At 40.8% G+C, this 20,867-nt stretch overlaps 1 protein-coding gene across 5 annotated transcripts in view; it reads right to left on the reverse strand.

The window, feature by feature from the left end:
* Positions 1–20,867, reverse strand: part of LOC139939472 (electroneutral sodium bicarbonate exchanger 1-like) — a 98,672-nt gene that overhangs the window by 21,227 nt on the left and 56,578 nt on the right. For 4 of the 5 annotated variants that reach the window (XM_071935422.1, XM_071935421.1, XM_071935417.1 and 1 more), the window contains 7 exons: positions 15,583–15,673; positions 14,521–14,691; positions 7,789–7,927; positions 6,256–6,416; positions 4,204–4,416; positions 3,684–3,707; positions 74–258 (listed from right to left, as the gene is read on the reverse strand). In XM_071935422.1, the coding sequence (XP_071791523.1) occupies positions 74–258; positions 3,684–3,707; positions 4,204–4,416; positions 6,256–6,416; positions 7,789–7,927; positions 14,521–14,691; positions 15,583–15,673 (984 nt within the window). The remainder of the gene's footprint in view (positions 1–73; positions 259–3,683; positions 3,708–4,203; positions 4,417–6,255; positions 6,417–7,788; positions 7,928–14,520; positions 14,692–15,582; positions 15,674–20,867) is intronic. The other variant, XM_071935418.1, reaches the window with a different exon arrangement.

Raw genomic sequence — 20,867 nt, forward strand, 5'->3', positions numbered from 1 at the left:
ACACCAAGTGAGAATACTGGTCTATGAAAATAACCGAAGGAGTCCAGTGTCTTTAATGGCTAGAGATACTCACCTTCATGCTTGTAGCGCTGGCCACCTTAGGGAGGTTATTTGCAGAGGCGGTGCTTTCCTTTCTGCCGCCGTTCCCTCCTCCTGAGGAGTCTTCTGCTCCGTCTACAGCGAGGTGGGACCCAGAGCCGGAACTGTGTCGGTGTAAGAAGTTGGGCGTGGACGCCGCCGTGGTTTGCATATGGGCAGCTGAAGTGGGGAAAGACCAGATCAGAAACATTAAATGAAAACCGATGGACTTGAAGTGAGTTCTTTCAGATGAGACGTCAAGGTATTGAACCCATGTGTTGTGTAAAGCACGTAAAAGAACCCAGTGCACTTATTGACAAGGGGTTCGCTCTGGTGTTCCAGAGGTCGATTATACAAAGAGTAAGGACTAGTGCTAGGAGATTAGGACTAGTCTGAACTTAGGACTAGTCCTAGGAGATATTAAAAACTTAAGGCTAGTCCTAAGATAGGACGAGTAACTCATCTTAACTAGAGATGAGACCAGTCTTGTAACTCGTGAAATCCACCCCTGGTTTGATTGGCTGCATAGTGTGCCATAGCACCTTGTAAACCGTTACATGGTGCTATAGTATGTAAAAGGAGTAGGTCTCATAATTCAAACGTAGTCCCACATACATCCGGTACCTTGCAGGAAAACACTGAACGTTGAAGCGCCTTGAGTGACACTGAGTGAGGGATATGAGAGCTATTTAAGAAGCCACTATTGTTTCAAGCTAACGCCCAGTATTGAGATACATTGCTGACGAAAACAGTCTGCAACTGGGATCCAGATCTTCAAGGATTCGGGTTCTTTTTCACAATGTCCACAGATTTAACTCACAGGGTTTGAAGGTAATGATAGTGGAAAGCTTCCCTTAAATATACTAACCAAGGTTCTGTTTTTACATGATAAAACTGAGACGAAAGTATTTGTTTTACTCATTTCTTAAAAACTACAGCACCTCAGGAAGTAAAATTTCAAGGGAAGCTTTCTACTATCATAATCTTCAAACTGTGTAAGTTTACTGTAAATCTGTGGGCATTGTGTTTTGTGTTAGCAAACAGTACATAGACCCTTAAAGAGCTACATTGATATGATGGAAATTCCACCTTTTGATCACCCCTGGAGTTATAGATTCCAAGGAGCTTTTGGGAACAGTATAGCTAGAAAAGTAGATCCAAGAGCATCGATTTTTTAATTTGAAAAAATAAAATAAAAATAAATACAGCCTCTTGTTATCAAGAAAGTCTGAATTCAGATAAAAGTCTGAACTAGCTCATCCCTGAAGGCCGTTCTCGAATTGCGGCTGCAGCTGTTGCTAAGGGTGTTGCTAAGGGCGTCTTTAGCTTTATTGCATGTTTAAGTGGTGGTCAAGCCGTAGCTGTAGCCACAGCTGCTGATTTGGATCACAGCCTTCGGCTATGGCAAAAACAATGTCTTTGGCTAACACTGTGGCTAATGGGTCTCAGGCCATACCCAAAATGAAGCTGTCCATTAACTTTTTAAATGGTCGTGAGAAATCAAATTTTTTTCCTTCAAAATGTGCATGATTGGCAAATGAGGTTATCAATAATGGTGAAAAACACCTTTGATATTAAAGGAACACGTTGCCTTGGATCGGTAGAGTTGGTCTTTGAAAAGCGTTTGAAACCGTTTGTTATAAAATGCATATGGGTAGAATACAATGATCCACACAAACATGCCTCAAAATTGCACCGTTTTCCTTTTACCTCGTCGACTAACACGGTCAGCCATATATGGATGTCAAATTTTTGAGTCCCATAAATGGCCAACCGTGTAAGGTCGCAAGGTAAAAGGAAAACCAGGTAATTTCGAGGCCAATTTGTGTGGATCTTTGTATTCTACTTTTAAACATCTTTCTAACCATTATGCATTTCATAACAAACGGTTTCAAACGCTTTTTATGGACCAACTCGGCCGATCCAAGGCAACGTGTTCCTTTAATGTTTTCCTTTCTTTTTTTTCCCCTTTTTTTTAAAGGGGAGGTTATTGGGGATTGGAAATAAATTCAAAACCATTAATGGAATAAGCATGATGCCATGCGTTAAATTGACTTTCAATGTTGTGCACACATTCATGGTGAGCAGAATGCAGCAACTGTGTGGAACATTGCGCAAAAACTTACATGATCAACTTATTGCTAAGAGAAGGGGTTCGCCCCGGGGTGTTCCTGGCTGTGGCTGCTGAATGCCTCCTAGCACCTTGTAAACCCTTATAAGGTGCTAACTAATTGGGTCTCAGAATTCATAACTTTCAGTAACCTATCTTTCTGTATATATTAAAGGAACACGTTGCCTTGGATCGGACGAGTTGGTCAAAACAAAAGCGTTCGTAACAGTTTTTTATATAATGCATATGGTTGGAAAGATGTTTTAAAAGTAGAATACAATGATCTACACAAATTTGCCTCGAATTTGCGTGGTTTTCCTTCTATTGTGCGAACTAACACCGTTGGCCATTTATGGGAGTCAAAATTTTGACCCCCATAAATGGCCGACGTGTTAGTCGACGAGGTAAAAGGAAAACCACGCAATTTCGAGGCATGTTTGTGTGGATCATTGTATTCTACTTTTACAACATCTTTCTACCCATATGCATTTTATAAAAAACGGTTACAAACGTTTTTCAAAGACCAACTCGACCGATCCAAGGCAACGTGTTCCTTTAAGTGCCTTGAGTACATTGTTGGTAGATACGTGCGTTATATAAGACTTTGATATTATATTATTATTATATTATTTTAGGTGTTTGTTTGATTGTTTGGTTATTTTAAACAGCTAGTGAGTTTTAAAAGAACATCTAGTAGCAACTTCAAGCGCGGGACTATAGTTGACAATTGTCAACCATTGGTCGATTTTGCCTGGTACCCAGAATGTATTACACACATAGGTAACCATGATACATTGACTAGTGGTTGACAAATGGTCGCTGCTCGAACTAGACCTTGGGTATTCTCAAAGTATTGTGTGCTCCATCAGTGGTCCTGATTTAAGAGAATGTGACTTTGTGAGGTCCAGTTCAGATTATTGACGATGATTATCATCAGGTAAGTCAGCCTGACATGCAAATTATCTTATAACATCATAACAGGACCATCACAAACTTCCCTTGCCAGATCGGTTAATACTTTCTCAAACCAACAAATTGCGTTTGTGTTCGAGAAAAATGGAAGGTGACATGGGTGGGACTATTTCATGGGAAGTTGTTTAACTCATTTGCAAATAAATTTTAAAGCCACACACAGTTATTAGCAAGATTTTACACTTTGCATGATGCAAAAACAATCTTGTAAGCTTAGTGGAGACAACATGCCATTAAAACTCTCTCGATTTTAACTCGGCATTTTTACAATCAGCATGCTCCAATTATATTAGAGCAAAAATGCAAAAGCAAACAAATGATTAGGCACACAGCCCCCATCAGCAGTAACTTCCTTTTATTTGTTAAATATTATTGGCGCAGTCAATCGAATTTAATTATCAGGATGTTTACAGTTAGACAGCCAAGAAAATTGCAATGCTTCAAATCAATTTAAACTGCATGTATGGATGATTTGGCATAATGCTGTGACACAAGGGTGGTAACAAAGTGCCTGTTTACATACCCAAAAGTGGTGAGATTTGAGCCGCTGCAAAAAGACATATATTATGAACTTGTTTAGTAGATATGTACACTGCATACCCAAACTAACCATTAGAGACAACTTATCACCATTCTCCAATACATTAATAATACTGGTCTATTTACAGATACATGTAAACCCTATTTGTTTCATTATGAGTAGATTCTGTTCGTTTGTGAGCTTGTCTTGCTATTTATTCTATCGGCCCAGAGTGGATTTTCAGGAATTGGGAATCTCAGTTCTAAAAAGAACTGTCCTGCTTATTAACTACATTGTACCTTGGCGGAAGCTACATGTAGGAAACCGGCCCAGACTACGGCTGTCGCTTAGTGGACTTCAGGTTGTTAACTTCACTGCTGCGGAGTGAGTTCTTAATTGGTCTCAATGTTTTGACTACCCTGCTCTAGTCATCAATATCGATCAGTTCCTAAACTGGGCGGAAAATACTGGTAGAAGGAGATCTTTGGGAGTTGAAATCCAAAGAATCGGGACAATAACCCACCTTGTTCCATGCTACTGCCAGCGCTTGCCGATCCAGACAGACTCCTGCCGATGTCCGTCAGGGAGCGAATCATGGGTAAGATGCTACTGCCTCTCTTCTCTCTGTGCTTCTTCTGCCACTGATGATGATGCTTACGTAGAAGAGCTTCTCGCACCTGGTCACGTTTCTCCTCCTCTAGCTGGTTGGAGGCGACTAACTTGTCCAGGACGAGATCTGGTGAAGGATAAGAAAGAGAGGGAAGGGGATTTTTTAATCTGGGTTTTTAAGATAATACTGATTGGAACAATTGTGAAATGAGCGTCAGGCATTCATTTCTAGGATAACGTTTGTTCCTGCATACACTGATGTCACAATTTTCTGTACATTTTCGGTACTGTTTTCTCCAATATAGTGCAGTAGGGGTTTTCCTATGTCACAGAAAGTTTGCCACCCTCTACCCCCCTGTCCACGCAATTGTTTGTGTGATAATGCCAAATTATACAATAATTGTGTTTGTTTGGTTGGTTTGTTGGGTATTCTCAACGTTTTGACAAGTGTCCTCCAACAGTGGCCAGTCTCCTGATTTAGGAGAAGCCGATTTTGTGAGGTTCAGTTCAGATTATTGACGATGATTATCATCAGGTAAGTCAGCCTGACATGCAAATATCTTATAACATCATAACAGGACCATCACAAACTACCCTAGCCAGATCGGTCATACTTTCTCAAACTAACAAATGGCGTTTCCTTTTGAGACAAATGGAAGGTGACATGCGCCAAACTTTTTCATTGGAAGTTGTCTGACTCAATTGTAAATATGTAAAAAGAAATTGTCAAAGTGCCTTGGACAGGCATGGTATTTGACCCTTGGGAAAAAGTCAGAACAGCTTGTGGAGTTCGAAGGCTGAATTGTGTACATGTACACATGGGGGTAGGCTTTAGTAAGGGAATAAAAGAGTGGCAACAAATTCTTAAACGCCGGTTAAAACCTGCAGGGTCAGGATCGTGTGATCACCTCAGCAAGTCTTGTTTTAAAGGAAGCTTTCTACAATCATTATCTGTAAACCGTGTAAGTTTAATGTAAATCTGTGGACTTTTGTGTTTTTTGTCTTACAAAAAGTACCAAGACCCTTTAAAGTTAGCTGATGATCAGGTGATTACTTAGCCTAGTTTTGTTCTGTTCCGATCGTCGTTCCAGCTGCAACTACACCTGCACTCAAGTCATTATATTTGCCCAGGTACCCCAATGTCATCACATTTGTCAAGTACTGAGTGATCACATATTAACTCAGGGGAGAGAGTCATTGCTGGAGACAACATCTGAACCTAGGATCAAGGTTTGTGGCGGTGTCGTCAAAGGATGACATTTCCAAGTTTTGGCTATCCCTGGAGTTATAGATTTCAACGAGCTTCTAGAGACAGTATTCTTAGCACTAGAGACTGAGAGAAGTGGATTGAAGAGCACGACTTCTTCATTACTGAACCAGGCAGACATAAAACAGTCTCAATTCTTTTGAGTCTCATTTTCTCAGGCTGCAACCCGCCAGATACATGTATGCTTCTTTGATTACCTTTAACTTAGTGCTACCAAATAACATCTTGGAACATTCTCAACAATGAGCCTTGAGTTCCCCTTGGTCTTGCAGACACCTCTTGGAGAAATCCCACCTCTGCCATCGATTTCACAAAACTTTAAGCAACTGCATTAGTCCACTTGCACAACAGTTTTTGCACAAGTTGTGCTTCACTAACACAACAAATCTTGCACAAGTAGACTTTATACGCAATTGCATAAAATTAAAATCTGCTGCAAGACTGGGTTCCCCAGACAAATCTAAAAAAAAAAACCCACCTCTGCCACCGATTTTAAGTAACTCTACGCAAAGTTCTACGTAACTCTACTTGCACAACATTTATTGCATAAGTTGCGCTCCACACAAGAAATCTTGCACAAAGGGACTTCATGTGCACTTGTGCCTGGGTTTCCCTTATGGTCCTGAAGACACTTCTCAGAGAAATCCCACTCCTGCCACCAATTTCACTTGAAATCAGCTACCGGTCTGCGTACGTTACCTGCAATCTGCACCAGATCTTCAGCTTCCATGTCTAAGCACACAGTGCCGTTCATCAAGCAACTTCTCAACTCAAAGAGACTGTGTAGAGGTAACGTGGCAACATGAGGCTTACTCCATCTATCCGCTCCAACGTCAACATCCTCCTCGTATTTAATCCATCTGTTCAAGATGACAACAACAACAACAATTTCTTATCAATGGATATCGTTTATTAATTTATAATAGACCACATGCATATCACGGACCTGCCAACATCTGCTTCTTACCATCAGGAATATTTTATACAACAATCAGGGAGGTATCTAAAATTACATTCATAAATATCCCAGGCACTTTCTCTACTCCTATTGGTGGAGAGCGCGTCACGTGGGGCTATTTAAACCTTTGATAATGACCAGCTGGAGCTGTATATAACAAGCTGGCTTCCGCGTGTTGGGCGCGCAAGATTATCACGCGGAGCGCAATTCATAGCTATAGTAACGGCGCGTAATCTAAGCGCATGCGCGTACACACAACCCACGCGCATCGAACAGATTCTTCACAAAGATTTGGAAAACAATATTTCAAACCTCGAATTTTCAATTGTTAAAGTGTCTTTAACTGTATTTTTTAAAGTTTTTCAACAAAAGGGCATTTATGAATGGGAATAAAAGAGTAGTGACTCTTTCTTAAACGGTGACTCTTTCTTAAACGTTGGTTTAAAACCTTACAGGGTCGTTGCCGTGCGATAAAGGCCAATCACACGGCCGCAGACCCTGCTGGCTTTAAACTCGTCGCTACCCTTTTATTCCCTAATTCAATGTAATGGGGAAAATATTACTATAATCTGGGAGATTTTCAAATTTGTTCATCAGAATATGGAAAGATTGGTTTATTTTCAGGAAACTTTCTGCAGAATTAGGGAAAACTGGCAGCTCTGATATCATCTGAAATGTCTATGTTGATTAGAAGTCAATAATAACATCTGAATCAAACAATGACTTATGCATGCATGATTTGTTTCTAAGATTTCTGAGGGTTGGTGTCTGTTTCTGTTCGCGAATGCTGCGGCCAGAGATAAGACAATCAGCATTTAGCCAGAATGCTCAGCTTAAAGGAACCTGTTGCTTTGGATCGGACGAGTTGGTCTTTGAAAATCGCTTGAAACCATTTGTTATTAAATGCATATGGCTAGACAGGCATTTTAAAAGTAGAATATAATGATCAACACAAGTATCACTTGAAATTGCGTGGTTTCCTTTTGACATCTCGAACTAACACGGTTGGCCATTTTATGGAGTCAAAATTTGGACTCCACAAAATGGGCAACCGTAATTCTTCGCGACATCAGAGGAAAACCGTGCAATTTCGAGGCATGTTTGTTTGGATCATTATATTCTACTTTGTAAATTATCTTTCTAACCATTTGCATTTTAAAACAAACGGTTACAAACGCTTTTCAAAGACCAACTCGGCTGATCCAAGGCAACGTGTTGTTTTAATAGTTCCACAAAACTGAACCTCCTGGAAGAAAAGAATACCCTGCTCTCACCTAGCCATCTCTTTCCATGTTTGCTCCTCCCCGTCCTCACCAACGGTCAACTCTTCCAACTCCGTAAACACCTCATGAGATACGTGCTCCTCATCACATTCATCTCCCAGGATGAACTTGACCCTCTGTTGGGGTTGCTCTGTGAGGTCAAAAGGTCAAAGGTTACGATTAATGATTATAATAGTGGTTTCTTATATAGCACTCAATGTCGCTCAAGGTGCTTCAACTTATAGTATTTTCCGAACCCATGACCCTTGCAATTCTAGAGCAGCGTCTTACCAACTAAACACATCAACAAAAGTCCCCCCCTAAACAATTCGTCATAACATCGTAAGGTAAAACATTTTACCAATACAACTAATTAAGAAATAATTCTATGACACGTTTCCTAAGTGGTGTATGAAAATGAAAGATGTCCAGGAATTCATGGCTGAATGAGCTCAAATTGAAGACAAAAACTGCCATTCTCAAAAGTCACAAAGATTGCATTGTGTTGTTCACCGATCGCGATGAGACGAGAAGTTGCCTGCGTCACATTGACGGTCGGAGACGGATGTTGAGATGGGTGTCGAGTTGGAGACAACATGCAGAGTGCTGTGTTCAACCTATGGTGGTGGGAGTGTCATGTGGAAAACATGTTCAGGGTAGCTACTGCTTTACTGGCTGGTGAAGGCATCAAGCGAATGGTGTGGCCGGCAAGTTCCCCCAACCATAATCCCATCCCTGTGGACCAGCTGAAGCGATCAGCATATTCCCACATCAACGCCAACAGCAACCTGGCTCATCTGTCCCAGCTCCTGCAAGTTCAGTGGAATGCCATCCCACAGTGGCAGCATGTCACCAGACTGACCAACACCATGACGGTGCCAGGCGGTCATTGGCAGGCGTGGTGGATACACGCGTTACTGACCTGTGTATTTGATAAACCTTTGTGACTTTTGTGACATTTTCACACAACACTTAGGAAACATGTCATAGAATTATTTCTTAATTAGTTGTATTGGTAAAATGTTTTACCTTACGATGTTATGGCAAATTGTTTAGGGGGGACTTACTTTTGTTGATGTGTTTAGACTACCGAGATTGCCCAGTAGCTAGAGGCAGTTCGATACACACATCGGTTTATGGGTAAAAAAAACAACATTATTATCTAATATGGCAATCAATCCATCACTTGGCTTGGGGCACTGATGGTGCTGAAACATTATTACCATTGGTCAATGGACCATTTATTTCTTTCCTTAAAGGCAGTGGACACTATTGGTAATTACTCAAAATAATTATTAGCATAAAAACCTTACTTGGTAACGAGTAATGGGGAGAGGTTGATGGTATAAAACATTGTGCGAAATGGTTCCCTCTGAAGTGATGTAGTTTTCGAGAAAGAAGTAATTTCCACGAGTTTGATTTCGAGACCTCAAGTTTAGAATTTGAGGTCTCAAAATCAAGCATATGAAAGCACACAACTTAGTGAGACAAGGGCGTTTTTTCTTTCATTATTATCTCGCAACTTCGACGACCGATTGAGCTCAAATTTTCACAGGTTGGTTATTTTATGCATTATGTTGAGATACACCAAGTGAGAAGACTGGTCTTTGACAATTACCAATAGTGTCCACTGTCTTTAAACCATCTCAGCTCCCTAGGGAGTATCCTTTGGAAATACATGTGTGTAGCACACTCAGCTAAATCAATCACAACAATCATATTAGCTGCCACCACAGGTACTATTTACCCCTTGGTGGAGAGAATCAATTACAGAAGAGCGTTCAGAGGACACAAGTGTCATGACCAGGATTTGAACCCACATCCTGATAACCTAACCACCAGAACTTGAGTCTGATGCTATAAAATGCTCGGCCATGAAATGCCACACACAAGCACAGATTCATACATGTATCTACATGTATGTGAACCGGTACATAGAACACTGATACTTCACGGAGGCAACAAAGGCGATTGCCTCCGTGCCCCCTGGTCATTGCATTGGTGCCCTTGAAATGCTCCAATAGAAATTTACAATTTCCTCATAGGGTGCCCTTTGCCAAGGCAAAAATGCCTTGTTGCCCTTGCCCTTTCAAAAACAAAGCATACAGCCAGGCATGTTTTAAAATCATTTTTCATTACAAGTAGCAAATTATTATTTTATTGGGGCCCTTGGCTGGGTTTCAAACTTCTCCACAATCCAAACTATGCGGTGATCCAGCTTGAGTTTATCATTGAGAATTCTTCAGTAATTATGGGATCAAACAGAAGCAATAGTTTGGGGGGGGGGGGGGGGCAGGGGTTACAACGTTGATATTTGACAAGTAATTGAATGCACCTGATACATGTATGTAAGTCAAATGGAGAACTGGTATAGCAGTCTTGTAATTAGGCAACACAGTTTTTTGTGGCCTGCTACTTCGGTCTTGTTGGGGCAAGGCAGCTTTTGGAGGCCTGATACATAGGGCTTGAAAGGGCATGGCAGTTTTTGGAGGCCAAATTCTTCATTCTTGAAGGGCAAGCCAGTTTTGGGGGCCAGATTCTTAATTCTTGCAAGAGCATGGCAGTTTTTGGAGGCCAGATTCTTCATTCTTGCAAGAGCATGGCAGTTTTTGGAGGCCCACTTCTTCATTCTTGCAAGGGCAAGGTAGTTTTTAGAGGCCAGATTCTTCATTCTTGTAGGGGCAAGGCGGTTTTTTGAGTCCAGATTCTTCATTCTTGAAGGGCAAGCCAGTTTTGGGAGGCCAGATTCTTCATTCTTGCAAGAGCATGGCAGTTTTTGGAGGCCCACTTCTTCATTCTTGCAAGGGCATGGCAGTTTTTGGAGGCCAGATTCTTCATTCTTGCAAGGCGAGGCAGTTTTTGGAGGCCAGATTCTTCATTCTTGCAAGAGCATGGCAGTTTTTGGAGGCCAGATTCTTCATTCTTGCAAGAGCATGGCAGTTTTTGGAGGCCCACTTCTTCATTCTTGCAAGGGCATGGCAGTTTTTGGAGGCCAGATTCTTCATTCTTGCAAGGCAAGGCAGTTTTTGGAGGCCAGATTCTTCATTCTTGCAAGGCAAGGCAGTCTTTGGAGGCCAGATTCTTCATTCTTGCAAGGGCAAGCCAGTTTTTTGAGGCCAGATTTTTCATTCTTGTAAGGGCAAGGCAGTTTTTGGAGGCCAGATTCTTCATTCTTGCAAGGGCAAGCCAGTTTTTTGAGGCCAGATTTTTCATTCTTGTAAGGGCAAGGCAGTTTTTGGAGGCCAGATTCTTCATTCTTGCAAGGCAATTTTCTTTGTGCAGTATGAAAGCTTGTAACTTTCCCATTCTATAGATATTAAATATTAATATCTGCGATTTGTGGGTTTCCTTCATACGCATTGTTCTTTATGTTCTTAAGTGCCCAACAAATCTTCAAATTCAAGTTGAGACTTGCAACTGACAACCCTACTCATGCAATATAGAGCACCTTCTGTTCTGAAATGAGTGTCCTTGGTTAAATTACTATACACTAGAAGCTGCCTCTAGCTTAGCCCTCCATCCGAAGGTCTAAGTAATTTAAATGCATCAGATAACATCAGCAATTAGCTTCTTCTTCATTTTTTTCCTTGCGGTAATTTGCAGCGAAAACTACTTTTTAATGGAACGAGGGCTGCGTTCATGAAACTACTTTGGCCTCATTAGGGCGCAGATATTAGTGGGAGGTGGGAGTGAGGACATCGCCATGCGTTGACTTTGAGCAGGTAGTATAATTAGGCTTTTAGAGTCAAAGCTATTAAGCTATATTAAGAGCATTTATAAGACTTTGTATCCACAAGTTATTTTTGAAGGCTATCTCCATATCTGCGATTACATTTGCTGTTCCAAAGTATGTGCTGTATGTTGCTCCCAATCGTAGCATGCGGTAAAACAAACAAATGTTTGATACGATGGGTTTTAATAGGCCTCTCTTTGATACAGCATCTTAGTATAATGAGGTGGGGTTTTTTTTTAGCACGTGCGTGTTTGTAAATATAATAGACAATAGAATTGCATCGGGGATAACGAATTTCAATTTTGTCTTTTTACCCAAACACTGTGTGTGTTAGCACTGTATCCTGTGAAAAAACAAAAACAATTATCTTTATTCCTGATTATGTACAATGTATCGTTGTGTTACCCGCTGATGTTCAAACTGCATCTAGCTACCGGGCAGTCTTGGTAGTCTAGTTGGTAAGACACTGCTCTAGAATTGCAAGGGCCATGGGTTCCAATCCCACACAAGTAATGTCTGTGATATTTTTCTCACGAGACTCGGGAAAGTACCGAGTATACAGTGCTTACACACATCGGTGTATGGGTAAAAAAAAAACAAGAGTAAATTTGTAATTTTTTTGCAAATGTTTGTAAATGTTTGCCTGTATGGCAGATGTTAAAAAGAGGTTCCATGGTCGAATTCAGTTTTGAATACAATCATTTTCCCATTTGAATAAATAAAGTCCTTATATATACAGAAAGTGGGAAAAGAATAATGTAGTTTTGTCAAGATCCCAAAACTACCAATGGTGTCACATTTCAAATACAAATGTTCAGGCCTGTAGACCAGGACCGTTGTAGTTTATGGGCAGTGGACACTATTGGTAATAACTCAAAATAATTATTAGCATAAAACCTTACTTGGTAACGAGTAACGGGGAGAGGTTGATGGTATAAAACATTGTGAGAAACGGCTCCCTCTGAAGTGACGTAGTTTTCGAGAAAGAAGTAATTTTCCACGAATTTGATTTCAAGAATTTGAGGTCTCGAAATCAAGCACCTGAAAGCACACAACTTCATGTGACAAGGGTGTTTTTTCTTTCATTGTTATCTCGCAGTTTCAACGACCGATTGAGCTCAAACTTTCACAGGTTTGTTGCTTTATTCATACATGTATGTTGAGATACACCAAGTGAGAAGACTGGTCTTAGACAATTACCAATAGTGTCCATTGTCTTTAATCCTTTTTTTAAAAGTTTTTGAATTACATGTATGAGACCCATTTATCCCTGTTATGGTTTTAGAAGGTGCTGCAGCCCATTCAGCAGCCACTGCCAGGAACTCTGGGACCTTCTCTCATCCATGTGTATCTGGGTTCTTTAAAGGCACTGGACAATCTTGGTAATTACTTCAAATTTTCACAGCTTTGTTATTTTATATGCATATGTTGAGATACACCAAGTGAGAAGACTAGTTTTTGACAATTACCAGTTGTGTCCAATGTCTTTAAGTTTCCTTGCCCAATGCAAAAAACAAACCACTGGCCTCTTGCCTGCAGAAGCAGTCCAGTGTTAGTTTTGAGCTCCGATATAAACACGAACAATATGGATCGAAGCTCCTTATAAGATGATCTTAACCATCAAGAGCTGCTTCAAACTACTCTTTCATTTCATCCAGCTGCACCCCATGTACAAACATGTTCCCAAGCGTGAAATGCCACGTCGTTCACCCGTGCATTAAAGAATAACTCGATATCGTAATTTGATAAACAGTGCAGGAACGTGTGCAGATGTGGAGCGAGAAAGAAGAGACAAAAAAAAAAAGGTGTAGGATAGTGTTGTCGTCGCTTTCAGATCATTGGCATTGAGCTAATGGAAAGAGTATCACAAAGCTTGCCTGTGCAAACATACTATTTGACACGAGACGGACTTGGCGGATAGGAGCGTGCGTTTTCAAATGTGAGCGCGTGTCGTGTAGAATGTTCTTGGTTGTCAAAGCAATCTGGAGTGTAAACATTGACGGATTTTAAGGAGTAGCCCGCAATTCGGTAGTCTTGTTCTCAAGGAGTGTACATTAAAGAGATGATCGATCTTTGGTTTAGGGAAAAGTACATTACTCTGGTTTTCTTTACAACAAGAAAACATAAATTGAAATGTACTAAACTGAGGGTGGGGGGATGGGTAAGGAAGCTACATGTAATAATCAAACGTTTGCCTCCCAAAATATTGCAGGTAGATTAAAGGGAGAAAAGAAGCTTGTACTAATTGTGAGAAAAAGTTAGAAATAATAATATTTAGTAATATTTTAGTTGGTGAGCTTACTCGGCGTAACGGTTAGTTTATCTAGGGAATAGAATTGATGCAGCTTTCGCAAACTGCTCTTCTCACACCAAAACAACCTGTGGTTTAACTGCAAATGTTTCCTTTTTACACACAAGCGGGAGCAGTGTTTTTCTTCAAATCTTTCTCAGTCATCCTATGACATTGAAATGCCAGTCCGAGAAAAGTAAACTTTGGGAGAAGTGTGCATAATGGGAGACTTTTTTTGGACTCTAGGTGGCAGCAGACTTACCAAGTAGATCCATTGTTCTCGGAAATGCGAGTATGTTTAGAACTATGTAAACAATTTTGTACGCATGTAGCTTTCAAAGTTTTCAACTCAATACCCCCCCCCCCCAGCCTTAACATCTGACGTCACACTTCGAGGCTCAAGAATAACGCCAGAGACCTGCCTCGAGACCGGCGTGTTTATTCATCTTTGACCTAACCTTATTTCACATACATGTAGAGATACGCAGTCAAATTCTATTGCAGACACGACAGAAGTGACTGTTTGGGCATCTTTGTCACTACACATTTATCAAATAATATAATTGTATCCAATGGAATCACTGGATCTAGCAGCAGGGACCTGTCTTTATCCTTGCGGATAAAGACAGGGGCCCAATCTATACAACACCCCCTCCCCCAAAAAGGGATAATATTAGTAATAAAAATGGATAGAATAAAACAAAAAGAATTAAGACTTCACCTGGTCTTTCTTCTTTGAGTAGAGGTGTTTCTGACGAGGGGCCAACATCATGGCTGGAGTCTGACTCCTCCAGACCATTCTTCTTGTGTTTGTGATGTTTATGCCTGTGGTGTCTGTGATGGTGTCTGGACTTCAGGGGCATGTGCACACCGACATACACCGCCCGGTGCCCTGCAAATTCAATCAAGAGAATCCGATCGAATGAAATTCATCGCTAAACAACTTGATAATTCAATAAAACACTGTGTTGTTTTTGTTTGAGATAACTTGGTGTTCAAGGGGGTGCTAATGCTAATGGTTGATTCCTCTAAGCTTACATGTATGTAAATACGTTGTAGTTGTTGTACATTACCTAATTGAACCCCCAAACGAAGATATCAACAAAATAAGGAGACCGCCAACCAAAGATTAAAGAGCGGTGCAAGATGCGAAACTCGGGCTGAAATGTGAAATCCAACAGGACGCCGTTTCGGCAAATGACTCTTTTGATACAACAATAGATCAGTGCAGACAATGAACATTACCATCAACATGATCAATGTGAAACAAACATTCGCTTGCTAAAATGGCGCTCATGTGTATTTCACGTTTAACAATACATAAAGCTTCAGTTCTGCATCTTGCGCTCTATAATCTTTGCCGCCAATATTAGGGCTATATAGTTCAGTTGATAGAGCACTGGCACATTAAACCAGAGGTCACAAGTTCAACTCCCACTCTATTCAATTGTCCTATGTTCAATGCAAATTATTTTCTTTTATACCCAGTCCGCATACATGAAGTCTATAATATTGTAGCACTATTTTTCTTGAAAATTAGACACAGACTGTAGACAAGTAGCTACCCCTGCTTGGGAGCAGTGTTTAAAATATAAACTACAGGTCTGCCTTTGTGTGCATTCCCAGAAAGATTGTTTTAAATGAAATAGCTTAGGGGGGAGATAATGGGTGCGTTCGTTTAGCTTCCCTGGGTCGACCCCTACCTTGAGGTAGCCATCCGACTTTGGGATGTTAGAAGATCTCTCATAAAATTTTTGAAAAAATAAACAAAAATTCCATGTACCTGCTTGTTCATCTTCTTGATCCCCCGTAGGATGTTGTGGTTGATGGTAGTGAATACCCTGATCAACAAGCACATCATTCTCATCAATTTTCTGCAAAACAAACAAAGAGAAAGAAACAAGGAAATTAATTCAATTTGTTTCCCAATCTTCAAACCTGCATAACAGAATAAGGCGAGATTTACACTCCTTGGAATAAAGTAGGAATGTTTTCTAAAGGACAATGGCTGACCTACATGTATGTACACATGGTACATGAAGGCTCTAAAAAAATAAACTTTTTAGGCTGTTTAATCACACTTTGTCCGACTTTTACAAGGGCAAAACAAAAGTGAAAATCAGACTCAAGTAGGTAGAGTGTCATTGAGACGGCAGTTTGAAAAGTAGTGCAACTGCAATCGTGATTTTCTTTGAACACGTTTTTAAAAACTGTGATTGAGTTAGGTCAGTTCGTGGTACGCGCGACGAATTATGAGAACCTGCAATGCAGCTACAAAAAGTTTTGCTATAACTGCCCGTTTTTCCCCTTGAATGTATGTTTTTTATTTTCTCAAATTCAGTTGCAAGGCAAATGGAAATCTTTACACAAAATTTTAAAAAATCCTAAAAACATGCCAAAGCTTGACAAGTCACAACCCCTGACATTCCTATCGCCACATTTCAAGGAGCATCGCGGCATTGACAAGGGGGGCGACAAAGCAGTGATGACAAGGAACATGAATGCAATCACCACAGTTGCCTCAGTGTTTTCTGCCCTCCTGCCCCCTAGCCGAGCTCTCTTAATAAGGCAGCCAATCTACATGGATGCAGTCGACAGAACTCATTTATAATGCTCAAGTCTGATAGTGATAATTTCCTCCTGGCATTTTCTTAAATTCAATGCAAGCCTTGCACACTCTTTGTCAATTCCACCATCTAAAACTTGAAGTTCCACAAATATTAGGCCAAATAAACTAAAACTTTTTAAAGCGTCTCCGCCGGCTTCCTTTTAAGAGGCCTTTTTAAAAAAAGAATTTTAGTAATTTATATATATATAAATATTTATATAATTAATAATTTAATTTAAAAAAATTATACAATTGATCAAACTCGGACAAATAACAAAAACAAAATATAAACAACTTCCCTGTTCCAAAAAGGCAGGAAGCTATAAACATGTTTGTTTTTTTTTGCCTAAAGATGTGTGAAGACTTCCCTTTAATATGGTACGGATCAGACTAGATAATGTTATTAGCGGAGATTACAATACACTAAGCCTCTAGTCTGTGTGTGTGTGTGAGTGCATTAGAATATTACATCTACAAGACTGCATCATGTATCTAGGTGAAGGTTGACGAGTCTAGTTACTTGACCTCTATGGTCATGATGATGATTTCTGGATGCATTAAATATAAAATTCATGTATGCGTGTGTCGTGGCCGAGCCATGACGGATTTCTCTTTTACAGTATATAGCTCAGCACAAACTTACAAACAAATTCTCAGGAGGAGGGTTTGTTTACCTTTAAATTTTTTTAGAAACTAGCCAGCGGGACCACTGGGCCCAATTTCATGGCTCTTCTAACCATCAGCAAAGAATCAGTGCTTACGAAAACAGGGAATTGTGTGCTTACGTCAAGCACATTTCACGGGTTAGCAAGAAATTTTGGCTTGTGTGCGTGCGTACTCCACATTGCTAGGCATTCTATGCTTACACAGCTAGCGCAGAAATTCTGCGCTTGCACCTACATGTAAGTGGAGAGAGGTGATCATAAGCGCAGAATTCGGAAGTAAAGCAGAGCCATGAAATTGGGCCCTGGTAGCTTGTGATTTCACTAGTCTGTCGGCGATCTTACTGTACTAGTCCCAGTTTCAAATTTAAAATAAGGATGCTTTCAAACACTCAACGAGCCTGCCGCACTTCTTGGAGTAATTTCTGACTGGTCCTCAGTGTTTCAACTGTCATTTGGTCAGCAGTGTTCAGAGAGAACTCTGCTGAGACTACTCCAAAGTCCCCAGTTGCTGCTCAAATTTACATGTAGCATTCGGTGTGCATAAAACATGTACTACCAGTCTAAATATTTCCCAGGAGATTCCCAGGGTCAACAACTGAAGTGTGAAAAGACCAGCCAAATTTTCACAGGGAATATTGTGTGAAATTGCTCTTAGCGTGAAAGGGGCTTGTGATGAATTACTAATTGTTGATGGGAAGAGGGATACAGTACCTCATGCGAAATGTCAAATGAAAAAACTCCAGACTGATTGCTTAGTTGAAGTATAATTAATTGTCAAGGTGTGCGTGCCTATAATGAATGTGGTATCCACTGTGATATTCAACGATCTGACAATTAGGCATGGAGTGCCTAGCTTTTAGTTTTACAACCCCTTACCCTTCCGCATCAAACAGACTTCCCAGGGACCCTCGAGAATGTCAATCACGAGTACTTCATTTCTCTTTGGGATGCTGTATTGTGTACATTGGTGAGGCAAATGTGATAGAGAGGGGGTGCGATGGATAGATTGAAAATAGAAATGTTGCACATTGTGGAATTTCATCTTTGAAGGGTAAAGGTTATTTTTTATTTTTGCCCAAAACTGAAATTCTTCAGGGGTATTTGGGGAGCACAATGGTCAAGACTAGGGACGCAGCTATAGCCTCCTTTTGTCACCAATGCCAAGACTAGAGGCAACAGTGGCTCAAGGTCAATACCAGGGCAAACAGTGGATGTACATTGCATCCTATTGACCCAATTCACCTAACGTCGTCATCATCAGAATAATTTTGGGTGCGCCATACTGGTGCGCAATGTCACTGTGCGTTATTCAGTGAAGGGCGCATTTTAGGCGATGCAGCGTTTACACGGAAACCTATTGCCCACCAACATGGTGAGCGTGGCACAGTCGTCGCGTGTGACGTGCATGCAAGGGGTCAATAGTGTGGACACAAAGACTATAACCATGATAACTGGAGCAATGGCAGCCAAATACTGCTGCTACACTTACTACATGTACGAATGCGCTACTACGTCGTGTATTGGCAGATGTTCTCAGATGCCCTCAAAAAAGGATGAACACTGGCCTGAAGAGCCAGAGCAGACATGACCAAGGCCGTATCCGAATTGGTGGATATACATGTAGATACGGCTAGGACAGTTGCTAAAGGGTATTGCTGTACTTCATTGTATGATGACATGGCGTCCAAGCTGTAGCCGTAACAGGAACTGTAAGCCCTTAGTGCAGCTAAACTGTCACCAGTGAATACACCAAATGTACGAAAGCTTGTGTTTGTCTTGCAACTCCCCAAGGAAAGTCTTGAACAAGGTTACAAGTGTCTACAGGTGCTCCATCTGCCATCACTGTACTGAGGCCTGTCATCGGCAGCCTTCTACACATCCACTCTCTCCATGGAGGCAGGTGTCCAACAACATCCTCTGAATTTACTCACAGATTTGTCTATTAGTCTTTGCTGTAAATAATTTTGGTATTTGGGAAGTCGTTCTTCTTCTTCTTCTTCTTACGTATCGTGTCCACACACTAGATATTGTGTTTCAGCCAGAACTGAACACAGTACCTACATGCAGCAAATACCATTGTACTCTGCAAGGTCCTTAGTTTTGCATTCTTGCTCCAATACATGTAGGAAGGAGCTCCAGAACTGAGAGGAAAATGGGAACCCGGAATTCTCAACATCTATCCGTAGCAGGTTTGATGCTGTGACATTTACGATATGAAAATAAGTTCTTAAGGGTTAAATTACTGTGAAAAAAACAGCTGATATATGCAAGCGTGCATGTGAGAACATTGCAAGGTGTACTGAATCCTGATAAAATTTTATTGATGAACTAGATTGTTCTTTTACCCTTACAAACTTATTAAAACAAAAATTTTTGCAGTAGGCCTACTGGCTGCAAACCACAGAGGACTTGCAATCACAAGGTTGTTGGTTCAAATCTCCAAGTAAACCGCTGATTTCACAATGACTGAATCACAGTTTCTTGATTTGTGTAATTCATAATCATAGACGTTAAACCAATGTTTGTATGAGAGAGATTGGCTGTTGCCAGCTTGGTGTTTAAAGGAACACGTTGCCTTGGATCGGTCGAGTTGGTCTTTGAAAAGCGTTTGTAACCGTTTTTTATAAAATACATATGGGTAGAAAGATGTTGTAAAAGTAGAATACAATGATCCACACAAACATGCCTCGAAATTGCGTGGTTTTCCTTTTACATCGTCGACTAACACGTCGGCCATTTATGGGGGTCAAAATTTTGACCCCCATAAATGGCCGACCATGTTAGTTCGCACAGTAGAAGGAAAACCACGCAATTTCGAGGCAAACTTGTGTGGATCATTGTATTATACTTTTAAAACATCTTTCCAACCATATGCATTTTATAAAAAACGGTTACAAACGCTTTTGTTTTGACCAACTCGACCGATCCAAGGCAACGTGTTCCTTTAATCCCTTTGTGGGAGTTTGCAGAGTTCCCTTGATGGGAAGATCATTAAAAAAAACAAAAAAAAAAACAAGAAACTGCTCTCACAGGGTGATCTAGCAGCTAACACATCTGCTCTGCTGTAAGGTCATGGGTTTGAATCCCACCCAGGGACGTGTTGTGTATCAATCCAAGCCAAACAATATAGTCAAAAGCTTTCATCTTTTAGTTTTGAACCACAACCAGGGTCATGTTTGAGCTGAAGTCAGATGTTCGAATCATACACATATTACGGCTCAGTTCTTTACATAGCAGCTCAGAGCAACAGACAACCCAAGATTAATCAATGATGGCTGCCGCCACCCATCCTTATAGGGAGGGAAGGGACTGAAGATGTAGCAGAGCCCAAGAAAACACAACCATCTTAAACAAAAATGTATGTCAACAACCTTTGCAATACCTTATGTTTTGAAATGAAGAGCACACATCCCCAAATGTTCCCTTCATGAGTGCTGCCCCTTAACCCTGTTCTGTTTCAAGGGCTCCTCACTACGCTTGAATGAACCCCTCAGCTTTGGGGGAAAAACATGGCGGACAACAATCTTTGGCCCTTGCAGGTACAGTACTCATTCAATACACACGGTTGAAAAGAAGAAGTAGCACTCCGCACTATTGTAACACTAAAAATCAGTACCTGCGTTGTACATGTTTCCAAGTTTTATGTTCACTCGCGTGTACTGACTGTATTACTGTGGTCTGGCACACTAATGCGGTGATCGCGTGAGGGCTAGTGGCAACAAAATTTCAGAGATCTGGGTATTTTTAGCAAAAATGACGTCATTAGTGCGGATTGCTATTCATAGCCAAGTTCCT

Source organism: Asterias amurensis, chromosome 7, assembly GCF_032118995.1.
Source record: "Asterias amurensis chromosome 7, ASM3211899v1".
Lineage (NCBI taxonomy): Eukaryota > Metazoa > Echinodermata > Asteroidea > Forcipulatida > Asteriidae > Asterias > Asterias amurensis.